This window comes from Salvia splendens, chromosome 13 (assembly GCF_004379255.2).
Source record: "Salvia splendens isolate huo1 chromosome 13, SspV2, whole genome shotgun sequence".
NCBI lineage: Eukaryota > Viridiplantae > Streptophyta > Magnoliopsida > Lamiales > Lamiaceae > Salvia > Salvia splendens.
The window spans coordinates 12,085,990-12,108,203 of record NC_056044.1 but is presented as its reverse complement, the minus strand read 5'-3'; the positions used below and the strand labels follow the sequence as shown (position 1 = coordinate 12,108,203).

Below are 22,214 nucleotides of genomic sequence, written 5' to 3'. Positions count from 1 at the left end.
AATTTTTCTATAAATAGATATGGACTATTTTTATGGGACAGGCGAAAAAAGGAAATTCAGCTTATTTCTATGAGACGGGAGAGTATATAATACTCACTCCGTCCCAAAAATATAGAGACATGTGAGACAACATGAGAATTAATGCATAATTGGTAAAGTAAAAGACATAAGAAGAAGATTAGTTAAAACAACGTTGGTAGATAGTGAGACCCACATTGTTATTATTGTTTAATGATAGACATAAGTTAATAAATTGATGTATATGGGTAATGAATTTGGAAAACATTCCATAAATGGAAATGAGATATTTTTATGGGACGAACTAAAAAGAAAAGTGTCCTTATTTTTATGATACGGGAGAGTATATTGTGTCACTGTACACAATATATCTGACTATAATGTGCAAAAGATATATATACCTGTGTCGGCCCTCATATACAGATTACAGATATACTCCAGATAAACTCATGTACTACAGATTACAGATATACATGTGTCGGCCCTCATATACAGATTACAGATATACTCCATATATACTCCTGATAAACTCATCTGAACTTGGTGGCGGGTGGGTCGCGCTGTGGCCCGTGGTGTCTGTGGTGGTAGCAGGTGTGTCAAGACCGCCCTTTCTAAGGATGGAAAGTTCGGTTGAATCGCGACTAAGAGAGGATTTAAGAAGCGGGAATGAAAGGGTAAACAATCAATTGGGCACGAAATATAAATGGAAACTCAACCATTCAAATCAGAGTTTCCAATCTCAGTAGTTCAACAATGAAAGAAACAATATTCAACGATATCAAAAGATAAATGAAACAACGCTCAACGGAAGCATTTGAGATTAGAATAATGTCATGTATGAAGACAAGACTTATTCTAAACATATGATAGACATCTTCTCCATTTTTATGCTCAATACTTATGCTCAATGAGGGATGCAAATACAGGTTGATGTTCATCTAGGTTCCAATTAGTGGCAGTTCTTGATGTCCCAATGAGTAAGGAAGATGGTTTTGTGGAGGTGGGATTGAACTCACTATATATAACCTATATTAATAGCTCATGAGCAATCATCAAACCATATAGTTGTTGCCAAATTCGTAAGATCATCCATTGGTGAAAACATGGTCCTTTTACATAAGCCTTACCTGGTTGAGCTTCTTGGACTGTTCCCTGAATGAGGGTGGCCGTGGAGGGGCTCCGGCTCAAGACGATTCCATATCCATCTCCAAGATTCTCCCGAACAAGCCCCCCCGCAGTCGCTCCTCCTCTTCTCGCAGACGAGTAGATGGCTCCATAAACAGCAGCCATCACCTCATCTCTCGCGCTAGTCCTGTACCCGGGATCCTTTGACGACTTTCCAAACTCTGCAAACAAAAGTGGCTTCTGGATTTTCGTCTCCACATCCTTGATGTGGCTACTCAGCCACTCGTCCAAGAAGAGAAACTGCTCTTCATCGCTCTCCCCCATCAACCTGCCCATCCCACAATTTTATTTAAAACCAATGAGAAGTACTCACTCCATTCCACAGTCTGTACTCGTTTTAGAAAATTAATTATAAATAATTAAAGTGGAGAAAGAGTAAAGTAAGAAGGAAAATAAGACTCTTCTCTTTCTCTTACTTTATTTTTCTAAAACTAATGTAGAAAATGAAATGACTCTACTACTGTGGAACGGAGGGAGTAACACATTTGATGATATATTGGCCAACCTACCATTGGTGGGGATAGGAGTGCACGGTGGCAAAGTCTATCTCCGCAATCTGGTTGTTTCTCAAGAAATATGTTCCAACTTCAAAATGAGGATTCTTTTTATTGTGATGGTAGAATCCTTCTAGCCCTGCTTCAAGCAAGTGCTTGCTATCTATGGATTTCAAATACGAGGCCATCTCTTCTATCCATGCCTGAATATTGTTCCCAGATGGATCAGTTGGGCATCTTGGCTCATTCATGAGCTCCCATGCCATTATAGTTGGATCATCCTTGTAAGCAATCCCACTTATGCTGTTTTTTCTTGTTAGAATAGCCTAGCACAATCAACATTTTATTTATTCTATTTCTACCACTAATAAATAATCAGAGCTTGTAAAAGAGAAGAAGAAATCATACTTTGATGCGGTTTTTGTAGTAGCCTTTCACTACTGAGTTTGTGAGGAAATCATCATCAGAAATAATGTTTTGGCCATCATTTCTTGCCCACTGGACATACTGTTGCTTTCCTCCAGTATAATTGTAGTTGTCCACTAAGCTCAAAATCAGCTTAATATTGTGCTTTCCAGCTTCAGAAATCACATAATCCAGCGCACCATTAAATATACAATTACACACCAAATAAGAAAATTCATCCCAAAATACTAGCCTATTAGGCCCACACCTTCGAGTCGGCAACATACTCGTTCACGGCTGTCTTCCGCAGGCAACCACTACAGTCTTTTGGGCTCCCAATGATATTAGGTGCTAATGTTACAGACCAAATAGAAGACTTCTCTATTAGCCTAAAATAGTTTGTTTGGGCTCTCAATGAAAGTGAGTGCTAATGTTACACAGACCAAATAGAAGACTTCATCTACTAGCCTAAAATCGTTCATTTAGGTGGTGTTTGATTTCGTAGATAAAATAGTACTCTCTTTGTTCTATCAAAGATGGCCTACTTTCCTTTTTAGTTTACTCCACCTAAGATGACTCATTACTAAAATAGAAACTCATTTACCTCTACTTTATTTTTTCTCTACGTAACACATAAAATAAAACTGCATAAAATCTCGTGCCGCCCAAAGAAGAGGTATCTTCCTTAGGACAGATGGAGGAACAAGAGTATAATTTAGTATTGAGGTCATGAGATTATTTTAGTTGGGAGAATTGAGTGTATTTTAGTTAGAGTGAGTGTCTATGACTAATTATCTAATATTAAATTGTGGGATTCATGTTGAATAATAGAATTGAAATGCGGAAATGTAAATACTAAAATTGAAGAACATCGAAGAACTTTGAAGATTACATTTTGATATATCGCTTGGTTGGTTTCTTCAATAATATGACATTCTTATATAGGGTATTACAAAACTTGTGCTCCAAGTATTCTTGGATACCAAGCTAATGTATTTCTTAGCCTCTAAGCTAATATGTTTCTTGTCCTCCAAGCTAAGCTAATATCGTTTCCTTTTTCTAACACTACCCCTCAGATTAAGTAGTGGGATCTCCGATACTCAATTTGCAAAGAACATCTTCAAAGCTTCTTGAGTTGACTGTCTTGGTTCCTTAATTTTCTCTTAATTGATTTCTTCATTCCAACAATTCAAACTTATAAACCAAAAACAATATATATTTAAACTAAGATATAATCTTGTATATTAAATAGTCCTGGTCTATAAACCTCACACCACAATTACTTTCACAACTGATGTGGAAGACATTGAGTTTTAATTAAACACTCTTCTGTGTATCTCTGTATAAGAGACTGATAAGGCTCATTCATGCATCGGTCGGTTTAAGGGTAAAATGTACTCTACTTGATCGGTTTATCGCGCAAAGCAAGTGTTAAATGTGCAGGAATGCCGCTTGACCAAAGCAACAAGACCAAATTGATCATGCGAGTACAATAGGCGAAAAAGACCAGATTTCGGGGGAAGTTAATCAAGGAGAGTAATCAAGCAGTTAAGGAGGGGACCACTGGATGTCAACAGAAGGACACGTGAGGCTATGAGTTGGATGGTGCGCAGCATTCTGTTATCAAGGACAACGTTCTAGAAGGGGACACGTGCTGTTATATGAGACGCAAGGACGGAGCTGAGTCACTAATTTATTACTAAAAATCGTCGTCGTTCTGGAAGAAGAGCACGTAGCAATCAATGAGTAGCGCACTCTCAGCATCAGCGAATATTCCCTGCCAAGATCGTTATCCAGCTGGAGGTCGTGCCGAGCCTATAAATAGAGAATGTGCCACCACATGAAGGAGATCTGATCCTTTACTTTCCGCCTAGTTTAGCTTAGTTCTCTAGCTTAGTTCAGTTCTCTAGAATAGCTTAGTTTAGCTTAGATAAAGTAATGTTTAGTTAGAAAGGGCGACTGAAGAAGCACTGCAGAATACTTGTTATCTGTCGGCGTAGTCTTAAGTTTCCCCCCGAGGCTCTTCTCGGTTTTACTTGCTTTCGTAATTTCCAGAGTGTTAGCTTAGTTTAAAATTCACATTGTACTGTTCTAGTTTAATCGAAGTTGTTTTCGTTTTCATCCTCGCATTTGCTGTTTTAGTTTCAGTTTCGTTATGATGCACTTGATCTAGTAGTTAAATTTACCTTGTTCAAATTAGCCAGTTTAATTCTGTCTAGAGTAAAATCAGTAGTTAAAAACTCCCAAGTTAAAGCGTGGCTGCAGCCAACCCCCTGTTCACTATTCACACACTTGATACACCAACTTCTCTGTGAGATCGACCCCTAACTTGCCGCTTTACTGTTAAAGTAGTGCAAAATTGGGAGTTATAAATTACTTTGGTGGGTAAACGAGCGAAAGCGAGATCGACTTGATCAAGTGGCAACGACATTTGCTAATTGATCCAACCGGTTCAGTTATCTTTCCATATAACTTGGTCCGAATTCGCGTCTTTCGTCGATAAAAAACCTCGCCAAAATGGCGCCGTTGCTGGGGAAGCATGGTGTTATTTTATGTTTGTGCGTAGTGCGTAGGAGTACATAATCTTATTTCTTTCTTTTCTCATTTTGTTTTTCTTATTGTTGATGAGAAGGTACCAACGCGGTGGACACTGGAATCATCCCTTTTTACACAGAGAGACTTACACGCGTTGGAGAGTCCAGGAAGTCGACGTCGTTACCACTCGTTACAGAGCCGCACAAGCAGCCGCAGCCGCTGAACAACTGACCAGTGAAGAAGAAGAAGAAGAAGAAGAAGAAGAGAAGAACACACAGCCCAAACCACCACCACCTGAACAAGCAGAGATGGCCTTCGTCTACAATGACTCGGGAATCGGTTCTCTGCACGCTCATGATGAGAAGGAGCCCACACATGCCATTGCCGTTACTCCAGGAATGCGGACCATTACAATCAAATCAGGAGTTCTGGCTGTCGAGACTGCCAGAAGGGTCCATCCTGGAGGAATTTTGCCGATATTGCCGATATTGTGATATCCAGCCTGTACCGGCTGGATCTACGTCTGAAGATTATAGGCTGAAGGCAATCCCTTTCGTTTTGAAGGGCAAAGCTGGAGTATGGCTGTCGAGACTGCCAGAAGGGTCCATCAAAACATGGGCCGAGTTCCGAATGATCTTCCTAGACGTTTCTTCCCCGCGTCAAAAACGAGTGCCCTGAAAAGAGAAATCACAAAAGCCAGACAGGAGTACGATGAGCCCCTCGGCCAGTATTGGGATAGATTCCAAGGGCTGCTTCAAGCATGCCCCAACCACAAGCTAGAGGAGCGGGAGATCTATTCGATCTTCTATGGTGGACTGACAGTCGACAGCAAGAACGACCTAAACCTCGCAGCTCAAGGGGATTTCTCGAAAACCCCATTTAGCCAAGCTAAAAATATACTGGAGAGGCTGATCGAGGCTAAACGGTCGTATGAGACATCTCGAGGGCAGTATAGAAGAGGGGCAGTGCATGTAGCAGAGGCGCGCAATGATGAAAAGTTGGAGGCTCGATTTGAGCAAATGGAGAAGAAGCTGCTTGAGGCAGTGGAGAAAGCCAGACCACCTCCACCACCTGCACCGAAAGAGACGCAGTATGCGCCGCCACCACCTCCGCCAGAAGAGCATCATTATTACTATTGCGAGTTTCCCCCTGAGGCGGAGCCGCAAGCCTAAGTGAATGTCGTCGGCCACTGGAATGCGAATGACAACTGGATCCAGGGAAAGCTGAGAGATGCTCCATGGAGGGACCACCTAAACTTTAGGTGGACCGATCAGAATCAAAGCCAACCACCCTCGACACAGCAGATACAACCCTCTGACGGGCAGCCCAACTGGCCTGCTCGAATCCAGGATAGGCCAAACACTGGAGGAAACAGAATGCAGGGAGGTCAGGCAGGGTGGTCAAGTGGACCTCAAGGGAACTGGTCAAGTGGAGGACAGTCTAACTGGTCAAGCTGACAATTGGAAGAAGAATGGGGGTACCAATACCAAGTCCCTCAGTTTAGCAACCAGGGAAGACAGCCGAATAATCAAATGGTGAGTTATGTTCCCCAGTACCAAAGAGGAAACCAGCAAACCCAAGGGAACCCACAGTACTTCCAAGGAAACCAACAGAATCACTTTCCCCAAAACCAACCAGAGCAGTATGGGTCTTCCGACTACTACCAGCAAGGCCATGGAGGAGGACGTTTCAATCAAAAGATATAACAAGCAACAAAATGAAAGTCCAGGGATGTGATGACCCCGCATCAGCCCCATGATGCAATGCGAGAAATGCAAGAAGCCCAGAAGGAACAGAGGGCTGCACTCGATATGCTCACAAAGCAGTTATCTCAAGTCGCCATGTCACTGGGTGAGCTGAGGGTAAATGAAGGAAGGATTCCGGCTACAGTGCAGCCACCACCTGAGCGAGAGAATGTCAATGCAGTCTCTCTGAAATCAGAAGGAGTTTATCAAAGCCCATCTGCGACTTCTCCAACACCCGAAGACGAACCCATTCATAAAGAAAGCTTTGAGTCCAGCACCCTTGATCAAGTCACAAAAGAAGAAGAGCCTAACGCCCTTGAACAAGTCACTAAGAAGGGAAGGATGGTCGAAGCAGAAAATGAAGCCGTGGCAATGCAACCTAGTGATCTTCCTCCCAAGAAGACTGAGCCAGGGGTATTCACGCTCCCAATTTCCATCAGAGACGTTCAAATGGAGCACGCAATGTGTGACCTAGTGGCTTCCATCAATATTATGCCGTATTCTATATATAAGAAGCTGGAAGATGCTAAGCTTGTCAAAACCGATATGGTGATACAGCTAGCAGACGGGTTTTGCATTTATCCCGAGGGAGTTCTGGAAGAAGAAATCGTCAAGGTGAACAAATTCATGTACCCTGCCGACTTCTTCGTCATAAAGACGACAGAGCCAGGAGCGGAAGAATCTGTTGGCATCCTTTTGGGAAGGCCATTCCTATCCACAGCCAGCACAGCCATCGACGTCCGCCATGGGACGATGAAGCTGGGTTTTAATGGAGAACAATTTACATTCGAAATTGATAAAGCTGTGAGGAAGCCACAGGACAGCGAGAGCATTTAATCAATAGACGCTATCAGTCCTCGGGAACAAAAGTATCTAGAAAAGGAACACCCTTTAAAGAACCACCCTCTAGATCCACTGAAGATGAACACCTTAAGAGGGAAGCAGCTGAATGGTTTGATGTAACGATGACTGGGGAAATGGATGATCAAGCCATCGAAAAGGCAATTATGGATTTCTGTAAACCTCCACGACCAGCTGAGTAAGAAGAGATCACTCGACCGGAAGGGGTCGAAAAACCACGTGACCAAGCCGCCCCGTTGAAAGGAATGCTGAAGGAAAATCCCTCGCCTACGAAGCAACTGTTATCTCTACCTACATCGCCAGTTACCCTCGAAAGACTGTCCAACCAGATGTACCAAGAACCAGTCAAACCAAATCTGCAAGGACAGGGAGGACAAATGATGAAAGAACAGAGGATGGGATAGGGGGTGGTCAAGTGGAAAACAACAGAGATTGACCCAGGACCGTGCATGCATCCTGCCATGTTAGAAGAAGGAATGGCACCCCACCTTGATAGACAACGTAGACTCGACCCCGCTTTAAGAAAGGAAGAGCTCATAGCGGGGAAGGAAGAGCTACTCTTCCAGTGTCAACTCAAACTGGTATCCAGAAGGCGGAGTTCGAGATGGGCAGACCCTTGTACCACCATGGCAGTGCACACACAGGAGGCGAACATCCAAGGAGACCCTCCCAATTCGTTCTCCTTCGTGTTGAAGAGTAATAGGGTTGATCCCTACAAAGACAAGGCCAAAGCGGGTATGGTGGAAGAAATTCCACTGATCCGGCCCAATCTCAACCAGTGACCAGGTAGAAGGAATGATCGGGTACTTATGGGTAGTCTGCTTGATCAAGCAACAAATTCTAATCAATTAAACTGATCAAGTGACATCCTAAAAGAACCCGATCAAGTCCTTAGTAGTTAGTGTAAATAGTATTTCGTATGATAGTTTTATTTTCTTAGTTAATTAAAAGTTAGACGGAAGGAAGGAAACTGATCAAGTGGAACTATTTGGGTTTTTATCCAAAATTACTTGTCCACTTGATCAGTGCAATTTGAATTTAAAGGGTAGTACAGTGATTGAGTTGATCAGGGGCAGGTGATGAAAGGACGTGTGCAGTCATTGGAAGGGTGTTAGACGGCGCCAACTGCCACATGAAGGGACGCCCTAGAGAGAGGGACGAAGCGTATTGAGGAAGGTAAGCCAGCTGGCACTCTGAAAAGGTGCGCATGTACGCGAAGAACCACAGGGATCTCAACAGTAAAGATTCCCTACAGTCGCGATATCATTATAAAAGGAAGATTTCAGATCCGTATGCCACTTTCACCCAAGCCGCCTACAGTACATTCTTTTTTCTCCCGTCAAGAATTCTCCCAAAGTTCAAAACTCTCTCTCTCAAAACATCGTCTTCTCTACCAAGACCTACCCACATTATCAGTAAAAATGCTGATCGAACAAATCCCAACTTCATCCTCGTCTTCCAGTACCCGTGCCGACAATGATAACCAAGAAGCCTCCTCCCAAGCCCAAATAGAAAACCCTAGCCCTTCCTCCCCGCCTCCACCACAAACAAGCGCCGTTCCGCCTCCCAAGGTGGACGAAGAAGCTATCAGGCGCCTAGATACGATCCTTCGGAGCATGCCCTCCGATACGGATATTCCGACAGTTTACGCCACCATTAAAGCCCTACTGGGGATTTCCCTGTCAAGGGACTGAGCCACAACTTCCACACCCCAAAATCCTCCCCAAAACCCTCCATCCTCTTCCCAAACACCGACCCTTCGTCACACCCCTACGCCTACACCCGGGTTTCCACTAGTACAGTATAGTGGAGACGATTCTAATGAAGAAGGGGCGCAGCCGGCCGCCACTCCAGTCACCGAAACAGAGGTCGTGCCGGCACAACTGCATGCAGAGGGTACGACTACTCCCAACACTCCGACACCACCAAGTGGCGGAGGCTCCAACTCCCCTACTCTCCTAGGACCGACACAACCGATCGAGGTTGTAAATATTGACGACGATTCTACGGAGGACCTTCTTCCTCCTCCCAACGAAATACTTCAACAAAGGCAGGCGGAATGGAACTTCATTACACATGTAGAAGATGAATCAGTCCCGGATAGGGAGGCCGTTGCGCCGTCGGACGCGCAAAATGGAGATCAACCGGTTGATAGAGGAGGTAGAGGTCGGGGTGGCCAGAATACAGAGGGCGGAGGAGGAGCAGGTGGAGAGACCCCGCATAGTGCGGTCGATATTGGATGAGCCGGAGGAGCCGAAAAACCAAGGAGACGTTGGGGCGATAAACCAAGAGGCCGAGGCAATTGAGGACAACCGTCAGAAGGCTGAAAGGAAGAGGAAAGGGAAGGGGACTGTATTGCCTTCCCCAAAAAGGATGCGCCCTGCAACCCAGGGCATTGAAATTTCTAATGCAGACCAACCTGCCCCTCCACAAGAAGGAGAGGAGGGCAGTGATATAGAGGGGAGAGAGATCCGGTGGGCCTGGACATCCCGCAGGCAACAAGGAAAGCCTGCATACCCCCCCCCCCCCCCCCCCCGTCGCCGACTATTCCAAACAAACTGTGGTATTGACCACGGATCTCCTCAATCAAATGATGATATTTGACAACCCTAAGTGGCCTAGGTCGTTATTGGAGAATGGGACTCTATACAGAGGCCTAGGTCGCTATTGGAGAATGGTTCGGGCGGGACATTGGCCTTCCTCAGAGGAGGCAGGATTTTGACCAGCAGGCGGTCTGGCAGGCCTTGTGCAGCGGACGTGCCCCCGAGTTTAAAGCTTCTTAGTCCAGAGGGGACAATATTGTTGATCCGGCCCTCCGCCTTGCCCAAGTCTACCTAGCCTGCAATCTCCTTGGCCAAGCTAATACATTGGCGATCATTACTCTGGCCAAGCTCTACTTTATGTGGAGCATGAAGGAGCAAAGGAGGGTGCACCTGGGCTACTGGATTGCTCACTCGATAAGTCAGATTGACAATCGCCCTTCCCGCCACCTCAACATCTGCCACCTTCTCGGAGCCTACCTAAGGCGAAATTAGACCCTGGAATTCCAGGAGGGTGTGGAGCTTCCTAGTCGCTGCCCAAAGCCAGAATTGTTTAACATTGATTTCTTTGTAAGAATTCAGGTACTTGAACGGTTGCGCGATAGGAGACTTCTCTTGAACTCAAAGGCTCGGAAGGAGAGGCAGATAGAGCAGCAGGAGACCAGGCAGGAAGAACTGCAGGAGGCCAGACGCGAGAAAAGGAGGAGGCCGGCTGATCGCCTGGTGAGCCCAGCAAGGCCGCAGAGGCAAAGGTTGGAAATGATGCCAGTAACAGACCCAGAGGAGGCTGCGCAAACGAACAACGAATGGAGGCTCCGCATGGAGCAGATGCTTATGCAGCTGGTGGAGAACTCACACGCCAAGCTGGTTGCTCAAGCTAGGATTCTGGAGGCTATCTGCCAACTGACCCTTGCTATGCGACCACAACCTCCCTCTACAAGCTCTCCTCCAACCCGACGTCCATCATCCTCCAGGCAACCATCCGCATCTCCAAGTCAACCCCCCAGAAAATCCTAAGTACAACCCCCCCGATCTCAATTTTTTTTGTTAATCTCAAAACATTTTAATTTGTTTATGGTATGTATAACTGATACTCCACTCCACATCACACTTAGACCTGTGTCGGGTCTAAGTGTGAGAAGTATGCATGCCTGTTTTGCTTTCCTTGTTGTTTGCCTATACCTGTTTTAGTTTTTGTTGTTTCTTTTTTTGTTGGCATGATTGATTGTTGGCACTTCTCACACTTAGCCCAGTGTCCGGTCTAAGTGTGAGAAGTTTCTCTTGTTTGTTGTTATGCCGCTGAATGTGCCTAACCCTTTTTCCACTGCATCCAGTCCCTCGAGGATGAGTTCATATGCAGTGGGAGGGGGAGGGTTAGTTCCAGAAAATAAAAGTCATACATGTCAAAAGTTTTAAAAATACAAAATATCAGTTAGTAATAAATAAGCAATATGCATGAAACTGGATAAATGGAAGACTTGATTATTTTGGGAAGAGTTAGAAAAAGGACTCAGTATGCTTACATGTAGAAACTTGATTGCAAAAACTTGATCAGTTTGAACGACGTAAGTATGATGGAAATGCTCAAATTTTATCTTACTGTGAAGCCTCTCTATATGCGAGTTATATGCCAAAGTAGAACACTTTCTACTATCTTTACAAAAGAAAAACTTTTACGAGAGGCTGACTTTTAATATTGAGATGAAAATTGCACAAGTAGTAAGGACTAAAGGGTAGCTGGGTTGATCAAGTTAGAAAATCGGGTTGATTAAGCAATATATATATATATATATATATATAGGGATGCGTTATAATGATAACCCATATTTATGTGATAACCCTATAACTAAATCTCCACCACACATTTTTAAAATATGTGGTCTCTGTGGGTGCCAACGCCAATTCCAGATCCAAGGTGTACCAATAGCCTAAACTGTGGTACCTCCGCTCCACCCGTCATCGAAGCACAAGACATTTCAATGCTAAACTTGAAAGAGTCGAGCTTCCAATTGAAGGCACAGTTGGGATTTCAGGTCCAGAAAATAAAACAGGTCAGTGGCGCGCCGCCGTCGTGGAATGAGGATCTGATGTTCGTCGCCGCGGAGCCTTTCACGTCTGAGAACGACCTCGTGTTCGTCCTGATCGAGCACAGGCAGCCCAAGGAGCAAGCTATTGTCGGCGTCACCAGAGTACCTCTATCGGCCATCGAGCGACGGGTCGACGACCGAAACATGGTGTCGAAATGGTTCACACTGGAGGATCTGAACGAAGAGAAGGGAGTATACAGAGGCAGAGTGCATATGCACCTCTGTTTCGACGGTGGATATCATGTCATGGACGAAGGAGCTCATGTTTGCAGTGACTACCGCCCCACAGCTAAAAGTATCATTGTATCATTGTATCAACTCATATTATCATTCTATCCGCCAAGACTATCATTCTATCCGCCAAAACTATCATTCTATAGGCAAAAACTATCATTTTATGTACATACCTACAAATCAGTAAAAGTATCATTGTATCAACTCAGAGTATCATTCTATCCGCCAAAACTATCATTTTATGTACATACCTTCAAATTAGTAAAAGTATCATTGTATCAACTCAGAGTATCATTCTATCCGGAAAAACTATCATTCTATCCGCCAAAACTATCATTTTATGTACATACCTACAAATCAGTAAAAGTATCATTGTATCAACTCAGAGTATCATTCTATCCTCCAAAACTATCATTCTATCCGCCAAAACTATCATTCTATCTGGCAAAACTATCATTTTATGTACATACCTACAAATCAGTAAAAGTATCGTTATATCAACTCAGAGTATCATTCTATCCGACAAAACTATCATTTTATGTACATACCTACAAATCATTAAAATTATCATTTTATGTACTAGTACTACTATATATTTAATTAATTAACTACAATATTTCCGACAAAACTATCATTTTATGTACATACCTACAAATCATTAAAATTATCATTTTATGTACTAGTACTACTATATATTTAATTAATTAACTACAATATTTTCAATTCTAGCTTCTACTTATTTTAGTAACCTTAAAGTAAATTATATGCATATCGTTTAATACATGCATATACCGGTTAGTTATGACTTATGAATGATGCGAGAATAGGAGAAGATGAAACACGAGTAGAAACAGAAGAATCGATTTCCCAATTTCTGCCGTCCCTTAAATTTCAAAGCATAAGTATATATACTGTATATATTAATATATAGCTCACAAGACTTGAATTAGTTAGATCCATCATACATGCCCAATAATACATCATCTATTTGATAATACACCATCACCGAATTAAGCAGGGAGGGGCTATCAAATTCAAGGCCATAATACAATACTACTGCTGCCCAAAATCGAGCATGTAATCGAGCATGTAATCATCCAATCATTCTATCCGCCAAAATTATCATTTTATGTACATACCTACAAATCAATAAAAGTATCATTTTATCAACTCAGAGTATCATTCTATCCGGAAAAACTATCATTCTATCCGCCAAAACAATCATTTTATGTACATACCTACAAATCAGTAAAAGTATCATTGTATCAACTCAGAGGATCATTCTATCCGCCAAAACTATCATTCCATCCGTCAAAACACATCACTCTTATTCTGATTTTACTTCACTCTTGTTCACAAACACATCACTCTTGTTCTGAAAACACTTCACTCTTATTCTGATTTTACTTCACTCTTGTTCACAAAACACATCACTCTTATTCAGAAAACACTTCTCTCTTGTTCACAAAACACATCACTCTTGTTCAGAAAACACTTCACTCTTTTTCACAAAACACATCACTTTTGTTCAGAAAACACTTCACTCTTGTTCATAAAACACATCACTCTTATTATGATTTCACTTCACTCTTAGATTTTTTACTAATAAAATGATACTTTTGCATCATAAAATGATAGTTTGAGGGGATAAAATGATAGTTTCAAATGATAAAATGATACTTTTGCATGATAAATTGATTGTTTGAGTTCTTTGGTTGGATAAAATGATAGTTTCATATTGATTACTTTCAGTATAGCAGCAAAACGGATAATTAAGAGCTACGGCCCGAAAGTAAGAAAAAAGAACAAAAAATGGAAGCATGCAAGTCCAATTCTGACATTGATATAAAAGGAAGCATGTACATGAGCAAATTTAAGCAGATCAGATATTAGTTTGTATTAAAAGGACGAGATGCATTTTTACCTTGGAACCAACCAACAAAAAAATCAGCCAAAGCCAAAAGAAATGCAAGGAAACAAACAAATAACATCTGAAACAGCGTCAATTAAAAATTATTTGAAGTCTAGTAGTGAATCACGCCGATTGCAAGGAAAAAGCTACATTTAGAAAATGTGTGGTCCAGATTTAGTTATAGGGTTATCACACAAATTGGGGGTTATCATATGATCACAACTCTATATATATATATATATATATATATATAGGGTCATGATCTATGGCAAACACCTCTTAACCATATAACTAGAGAACAAATAATAGCCACAAGATCAAAAAAATCAAGGGCTAGTATTAATTTTTGAATTTAATGAGATATTAGTTCCCTCAATCACAAATTTACTCCACAATAATAAGGCGGGGGTATAATGGTCATTGCACATCCAAAATTAGATTACATCATTGGCATTTGAAAAAGAAACCGCTTTCTTCTCTTCTCCTCCTCTTCCTTCTTCTGCAAAATAGTTCTCAGCTCTCCTACCGTCGATTCGTCCGATTGAAGAGGAATTCGATTGGAAATTATCAATATTTTCGCGATTCAAGTGACTCTCTTTCCCCGACGAAGGAATCTGCATCGGTGTCTCCAATCATCACTCTTCCAGCGGCCAACAACACCGCCACCGTCAACAAGGCGGCGGCGGCGCTCCGGAAGGAGCTCATCGCGGTGATCAAGGAGAAGAAGGAGGCGATGGCCAAGGGCGGGCAGCTCTACGACATCTTGTCGCACATGATCGTGGCATCTGACCCCGAGCGGGAACACACAGATCTATGATATGATTTAGCCTGCATTTCCCAATTTATCTTCTGTTTTTCTTAGTTTTGATTTCCTTTAATTAGGGAATTAACATTAGGTGATAAGCTATCGTTGCAATTTTTATGATGGGATGTAGTGTAGTATTTGAATTTTGTGAGATTTTAGCTATGCATTTCAGATGTAGCCCCTTTTTATTTCTTCTTGCTCTGATCTAATTATAATATCAATGTTGAATTGTCCCAAAAATAATCATGCTAAGAGTGAAGAGTGAAGTAAAATCATGCTAAGAGTGATGTGTTTTGTAAACAAGAGTGAAGTAAAATAGTCATGTGTTTTGTAAACAAGAGTGAAGCATTATCATGCTAAGAATGATGTGTTTTGTAAACAAGAGTGAAGTAAAATCATGCTAAGAGTGATGTGTTTTGCAAACAAGAGTGAAGTAAAATAGCGATGTGTTTTGCAAACAAGAGTGAAGTAAAATCATGCTAAGAGTGATGTGTTTTGTAAATAACAGTGAAGTAAAAAATCATAATAAGAGTGACGTGTTTTGTGAACAAGAGTGAAGTAAAATCATAATAAGAGTGATGTGTTTTGTGAATAAGAGTGAAGTAAAATCATAATAACAGTGATGTGTTTTGTAAACAAGAGTGAAGTAAAATCAGAATAAGAGTGATGTGTTTTGTAAACAAGAGTGAAGTAAAATCGGAGTAAGAGTGATGTGTTTTGTAAACAAGAGTGAAGTAAAATCTGAATAAGAGTGATGTGTTTTGTAAACAAGAGTGAAGTAAAATCAGAATAAAAGTGGTGTGTTTTGTAAACAAGAGTGAAGTAAAATCGGAGTAAGAGTGATGTGTTTTGTAAACAAGAGTGAAGTAAAATCGGAGTAAGAGTGATGTGTTTTGTAAAAAAGAGTGAAGTAAAATCATGCTAAGAGTGATGTGTTTTGTAAACAAGAGTGAAGTAAAATCATAATAAGAGTGGTGTGTTTTGTAAACAAGAGTGAAGTAAAATCAGTTTAAGAGTGATGTGTTTTGTAAACAAGAGTGTAGTAAAATCAGAATAAGAGTGATGCGTTTTGTACATAAGAGTGAAGTAAAATCATAATAAGAGTGATGTGTTTTGTTAATTTAGGCCTCTTTTGTTCAAAATCTTATAAACTCATCCAATGAATTGTACAAAACCACACAAACTACGAGTCTACCAAAGATAAATTAGCGACAAAGATTAATGCAGAAACATAGGTCATTGTTCAATTAAGACATAAATAAAATCATCGAATGAATTAGGAGTTGCTTTGACAAAGAATGAAATGAGACTTAGTAACACACTCTAGCAAACACTTATTTAACACTCTTGTTTATTTTAACCAAGAATAAAATATCCTCCGATCACCATCTAAGCAGTAACTCCTTATTTGGTTACACTAATTTGTATTGTCAAATTTATAATTATTCAACACTGAAGCAATTGCCACTGAAATTCATCCACAACATCTTGAAAACAAAAAAAATAATGGCAACTCCGGTGGGCAAAGTGCGCGTGGAAGCAATTCAAACAGTGGTTCCAACAAAGCCAACAGATCCACGACAATCGCGCAGAATCACGGTTTCACAGAATGCGGGATCGGCGGCGGTGCTGCAGCGGCGCTTCCACCTGTTTCTCTGCTACAACAAGGGCTCCTCCGAGGACTCCGGATGGCTAGTTGCCGGGCAGATTAAAGTGTCTCTCGGAAGAGTCCTGCAGGACTACCCCTTGCTCACCGGCAAGCTGCGCTGGTGCGACGCTGATTTGGAGATCGTGTGCACTGATTCCGGCACTCGAATGGTGGAGACCAAGGCGGAGATGGCGTTGGCTGGTTTCGTCAAAATGGAGGAAAAGAGAGAGGATGAAGCTGAGCTCGTTTTCTGGGGGTTGTTCTTCAACATACCCCTCAATTCCGAAAATGCCCTTGAGCTATTATTTTTAACAAAAATCTGAAAATTTGTTTAACTTATAAGATTAAATTAGATTAACTAAATGTGTGGCTGAGATTTGTTCTCTAGTTATACACTTAATATTAGTTATACTTTGATCATTACCCTATATATATATATATATATATATATATATATATATATATATATAGAAAAGTTTGAGAAAAAGAGGGCAGAAAAAATTTGTAACCTGACCCAGCAAGTCGGAAGTTAGAAAATTAAGCCAAAATTTCAAGGCTAGAAGTCGCCACTTGACCACGTAAGATATCTAGTGGCCAAAAAATAGTTCAATTCTTTGGGCTCTTGACTCATGTGTTTCTCCTTTTACAGTTTCTATCTTTAAAACTTAGAACCCCTAGGACCCTACCTTGATACACCACTACCCTTAAGCCCCATTACACCCGAAATAAAGACCTTAAGGAACTATCTTGTGCAATCCGATTCGAGGTATTAAAATTGTGGTAATACCGAGTGAACAGTCCAAACATCTCTGGTGAGAAATGAGTGACTGAGTGAATCCAACAGTGGTTTAAATTGAGCAATCTTGACAAACTGACACCTTGATCAAGCAAACGCAAAAGAGAAGAAACATAAGCTGCTGGCGAATGGATTGACCTCGACCTCGGGTATGATTGTTGGAAATTTATTCGGTCTAATGCATACATGTGAATATGTGTTTTTGTTTCGGGTCTTGTTTTTCCCTTTTCGTTTTCTTTTACTTTCTTGAAATGAGTAAACCATGCCTAAAATTTGCCTTATTTTTTTCTTTTCTTTTTCTTTATACTTGAGGACAAGTATGTTTTAAGTGTGAGTAGTTTGATAAGGCTCATTTCATGTTTCATGAATCGGTTTAAGGGTAAAATGTACGCTACTTGATCGGTTTATCGCGCAAAGCAAGTGTTAAATGTGCAGGAATGCCGCTTGACCAAAGCAACAAGACCAAACTGCTTAAGCGATTACAATAGGCGAAAAAAGGCCAGATTTCGGGGGAAGATGATCAAGGGGAGTAATCAAGCAGTTAAGGAGGGGACCACTGGATGTCAGAAGAAGGATACGCGAGGCTATGAGCTGGATGGTACGCAACATTCTGTTATCAAGGACAATGTTCTAGAAGGGGACATGTGCTGATATATGAGACGCAAGGACGGAGCTGAGTCACGATTTGTTACTAAAAAGCGTCGTCGTTCTAGAAGAAGAGCACGTAGCAATCAATGAGTCGCTCACTCTCAGCATCAGTGAATATTTCCTGCCAAGATCGTTATCCAGCTGGAGGTCGTGCCGAGCCAAATAAATAGAGAATGTGCCACCACGTGAAGGAGATCCGATCCTTTACTTTCCGCCTAGTTTAGCTTAGTTCTCTAGCTTAGTTCAGTTCTCTAGAATAGCTTAGCTTAGCTTAGATAAAGTAATGTTTAGTTAGAAAGGGCGACTGAAGAAGCGTTGCAGAATACTTGTTATCTGTCGGCGTAGTCTTAAGTTTCCCGCCGAGGCTCTTCTCGGTTTTACTTGCTTTCGTAATTTTCAGAGTGTTAGCTTAGTTTAAAATTCACGTTGTACTGTTCTAGTTTAATCGGAGTTGTTCTCGTTTTCATCCTCGCATTTACTGTTTTAGTTTCAGTTTCGTTATGATGCATTTGATCCAGTAGTTAAATTTACCTTGTTCAAATTAGCCAGTTTAATTCTGTCTAGAGTAAAATCAGCAGTTAAAAACTCTCAATTTAAAGCGTGGCAGCAGCCAACCCCCTGTTCACTATTCACACACTTGATACACCAACTTCTTTATGGGATCGACCCCGAACTTGCCAATTTACTGTTAAAGTAGTACAAAATTGGGAGTTATAAATTACTTTGGTGCGTAAACGAGCGAAAGCGAGATCGACTTGATCAAGTGGCAACGACATTTGCTAACTGATCCAACCGGTTAAGTTATCTTTCCATATAACTTGGTCCGAATTCGCGCTTGTCGTCCATAAAAAACCTCGCCAGAGACTGACCTAAAACATGTGCTCAGGGGAAGACTGAAGAGGAGAGTCCCCACCATCTCTGAAAGCCCAAGTTCTTGCAATGACGAGGCTGTGATTGGAAGCCTCTTCAAATGCGGATGAAATTTTGCTTCTCTGAGAGAGGTCGGTGTTAAAATTGAAAATAAAATGTAATTAGTTAGGTTGATTAGTTGGTTTTTTTTCTTTTACTTAGCCTATATATAAGGCTCCTTGTTGTAATTTGCTTCACAACTTTCCAAAATGTAGTCTATAATGAAAGGTTCTCTGTTTTTCATTCTCTCTTTTCCTCAAGCATTTTATCTGCATTTTCTCTCTTCTCCTTCAATGGAGATTCATCCTTCATCTCCTTCTCCATTTTTCACATGGCATCAGAGCAAAAATTTTCCGCTGTGTGCTTCATCTCCGCCGCATACAACTTCAACGGAGTTCTTCAATTTTTTTTTGGATCCGCAATTTCTCGTCGGATTTCATCTTTTCACCGGTGCTTCTCACCTTTTTTTGTTTTCTCACTGATTGAATTCGGTTCTTATCTTCTCAAATCACCGATTGATTCGGTTTTGTTTTTCTCTACCACCGATTGAATTCGGTTGTTTTTTCTCTATCGCCGATTGAATTCGGCTTTCTCATATTTTTCTCTTTTGTTTGTGAATCTCTGTATTCAATTTCTGATCTGGGAATTAGTTTGTGTTCTCTCCGATTAAAATCGGTTGAGTGTTTAGATTTGAGATTATGTTTTCTTAAATTTGTTGTTGATTCTGAATATGTTTTCAGATTTATCTCTGGTTTTCCGATTGTATGTCGCATGTTTGTTTTATTGATTCACCGATTGTTCGGTTGGATCTCCGATTTGTTGTTGATAGAATCTCTGAATATATTTTCAGATCTATCTTTGTTTTCTGATTGTATCGGACAATTTCCAATGTTTGAGTCTTTTTGAGATCCTTGTGGAGTGGATTTGGTGGATGGATAGTGATGCTTTGTTCACAAACATGGTTGCAACTGCAAGACGTTTGTGGCGGTTGATGGTCTTGCGTTGGGTGGGGGATTGGAAGTTGCAATTTGCTGGTGGTGTGAGCCTCCTGTGTTGGAAAGGGCAGCACTATTGCGTATCTCAAATTTTTGGTTGAGATGTTGAAGATGGCTTGATCAAGGGCTTGATCAAGCAGGCCGATGATGGATTGAGGGGCGTGTTGAAGATGGCTTGATCAAGCCGGCCGATGATTGCTTGATCAAGGGCATGATCAAGCTGGCCGATGATGGATTGAGGGGGCGTGTTGAAGATGGCTTGATCAAGACGACCGATGATGGCTTGATCAAGCAAGCCGATGGCTTGATCAACAACCAAGATGCTTCCTTCTTAGTTAGAATAAATTATTTGTTTGTAGTTTCCTTCTTAGTTTGATGCTCCTTTTCAAGATGGTAGCATTTGTTTGTGCTTCCATCCTGAGGGGAAGTGTTAAAATTAAAAATAAAATGTAATTAGTTAGGTTGATTAGTTAGTTTTTTATTCTTTTATTTAGCCTATATATAAGGCTCCTTGTTGTAATTTGCTTCACAACTTTCTAAAATGTAGTCCATAATAAAAGGCTCTCTGTTTTTTGTTCTCTCTTCTCCTCAAGTATTTTATCTGCATTTTCTCTCATTTCCTTCAATGAGATTCATCTTTCATCTCTTTCTCCATTTTTCACAGTCGCATACGACATACATCAACCAGTATGCGTTGAATCCGTTTCCGTAAAATGGGATGAAATGCTCTCTGTCTACTCTCATCAATCCAACATCTTCTGCTCTCACCTCACTCATCACCAAAATTATCAGCAACAGCTTACAGATATTCTTCTTCATCATCTTCATTTTTATGGTAATTGGTTTCTTCTTCACTTTTTTTATCCCTCTTTTTCTTCTTTTTGCGTATGTCAGTATGTGTGTATCCGTGATTTTTGGACTGTGCGGTGGTCAAAAGCTATATCACCGCATCAAATCAATAAACAAATTTTTAATTAAAATTTTTCATTTATAATTACTCCATTTTTTTAAATTAAATAAAAAGTTATGAATTTTGTATTTGTTATAAGGAGTTTTTTGTGAAATTGCAATTGAAATCATAGTTGTAACGCGTAATTGGTAAAATTAAAGAATGATAAGAAACAGTAAGAGAGTGGACAAAGACCGTGGAATGAGTGTTAATAGATTGTGAGGTTCATATTTATATAAATAATGTGTAGGAATATTATTTGTTGAAAAACTTTTCAGACTTAATCTAATTTTGAGGAACTACCCGAAATGATAAAACTAATCTATTTTTTAGGACGGAGTAGTATGTGAATATATATCAATAGGTCTATTTTTAAATAAAATGACGTCGCTTGGTCAAAAACATAATATACTCATTTATTGTATGCGACTGTGTGGGATATTTGCAAATAGATCCAGACTCATTTATTGGTTGATTTTGAAAGTTATGGGATGGATTTAACTAATTTTCATATATTTTTTATCTGACTTTTTTATTAATACTCTTTCTATACACAACCAATAGGTTGTTAACAGTTTTATTAATATATAACATGAATTTTAATGCAAAATTAAAAAGGTAGAAGAGAGATTGAGAAAAAAAATAAACATTGAAGTATTGTTAATGAGAATGTGACCCACAAAAAGAGCGAAACTTACCAAGTGTGGAACTGACTAATTTTGTGCACATCGTAAAATGGTTACTTTTGGACGAATGAAGTATTACAAAATGCCAAACTGGTACTGACCCGAACATGAATTTGGGTTATCGATTAACCAATAACGACCGATTCTGATTCGGTTCTCGGTTAACTAGATAATCGAGAACCATTACCCACCCCTACCTGCTGCCACGATATCCCTCCATGTCTTGTAGTGGTCTCGCATTCACAGCTGCACAAGGAAGATCTTGTGAATTGGCACACTCTCTAGGACAGTAGGCACTAACTAGGTCATTGGTGATTATAGGTGACTGGACAGAGTGATCCTCATCACCTGTTCATGTTCCTTGACAGCCAGCCACTCTTGTTTTATCACTTTGATCTTTCCTTGAACCACTCCTAATACCCAGCGATGCATATGATCCATCCCAACGATCGATTTCATCCCGCTTGATGCATCCAGCGATATTCAGGAGGATCATTTCTTCTTATTCCTTATTTTTCTTATCATAATTTTCTAACAATAGTGTGGATGCTTAAAACTTAAACATCAAATTAAGGACCACAACGCAGTTATTCTTTTTTTTTTTTACTAATACTCCATTTATTATAACTAGTACTCCCTCCATCCCACTTAAGATGACCTCTTTCTTTTTTTCATGTGTTTTGGAAAAACGATACCCCTCCGTCTCTGAAATTTTGTCACATTTCACTTGTTACCATTTTTGGTAGTGGACCTCATATTTCA

At 40.7% G+C, this 22,214-nt stretch overlaps 1 protein-coding gene across 1 annotated transcript; it reads right to left on the bottom strand.

The window, feature by feature from the left end:
• Positions 1-909: 909 nt before the first annotated feature.
• On the bottom strand, positions 910-20,649 carry LOC121760496 (mannan endo-1,4-beta-mannosidase 1-like). Its single transcript, XM_042156154.1, has 6 exons — positions 20,488-20,649; positions 18,797-18,921; positions 2,106-2,314; positions 1,713-2,023; positions 1,135-1,471; positions 910-1,044 (listed from the first exon to the last, which is right to left on the bottom strand). The coding sequence occupies exons 1-6, from the start codon at positions 20,643-20,645 to the stop codon at positions 910-912; spliced, it is 1,275 nt and encodes a 424-aa protein (XP_042012088.1). The 5' UTR covers positions 20,646-20,649.
• Between the last annotated feature and the right edge of the window lie 1,565 nt (positions 20,650-22,214).

What these genes read in the sequence shown, in the direction of transcription:
- LOC121760496 (XM_042156154.1), bottom strand. Translation starts at nt 20,645, where the DNA reads ATGAAGATGATGAAGAAGAATATCTGTAAGCTGTTGCTGATAATTTTG. An exon ending in CACTCCTATCCCCACCAATG is followed by an intron (nt 1,472 to 1,712) that starts GTAGGTTGGCCA and finishes TGGGATGGGCAG; the next exon opens with GTTGATGGGGGAGAGCGATG. An exon ending in CTCAACCAGGTAAGGCTTAT is followed by an intron (nt 1,045 to 1,134) that starts GTAAAAGGACCA and finishes CTATTAATATAG; the next exon opens with GTTATATATAGTGAGTTCAA.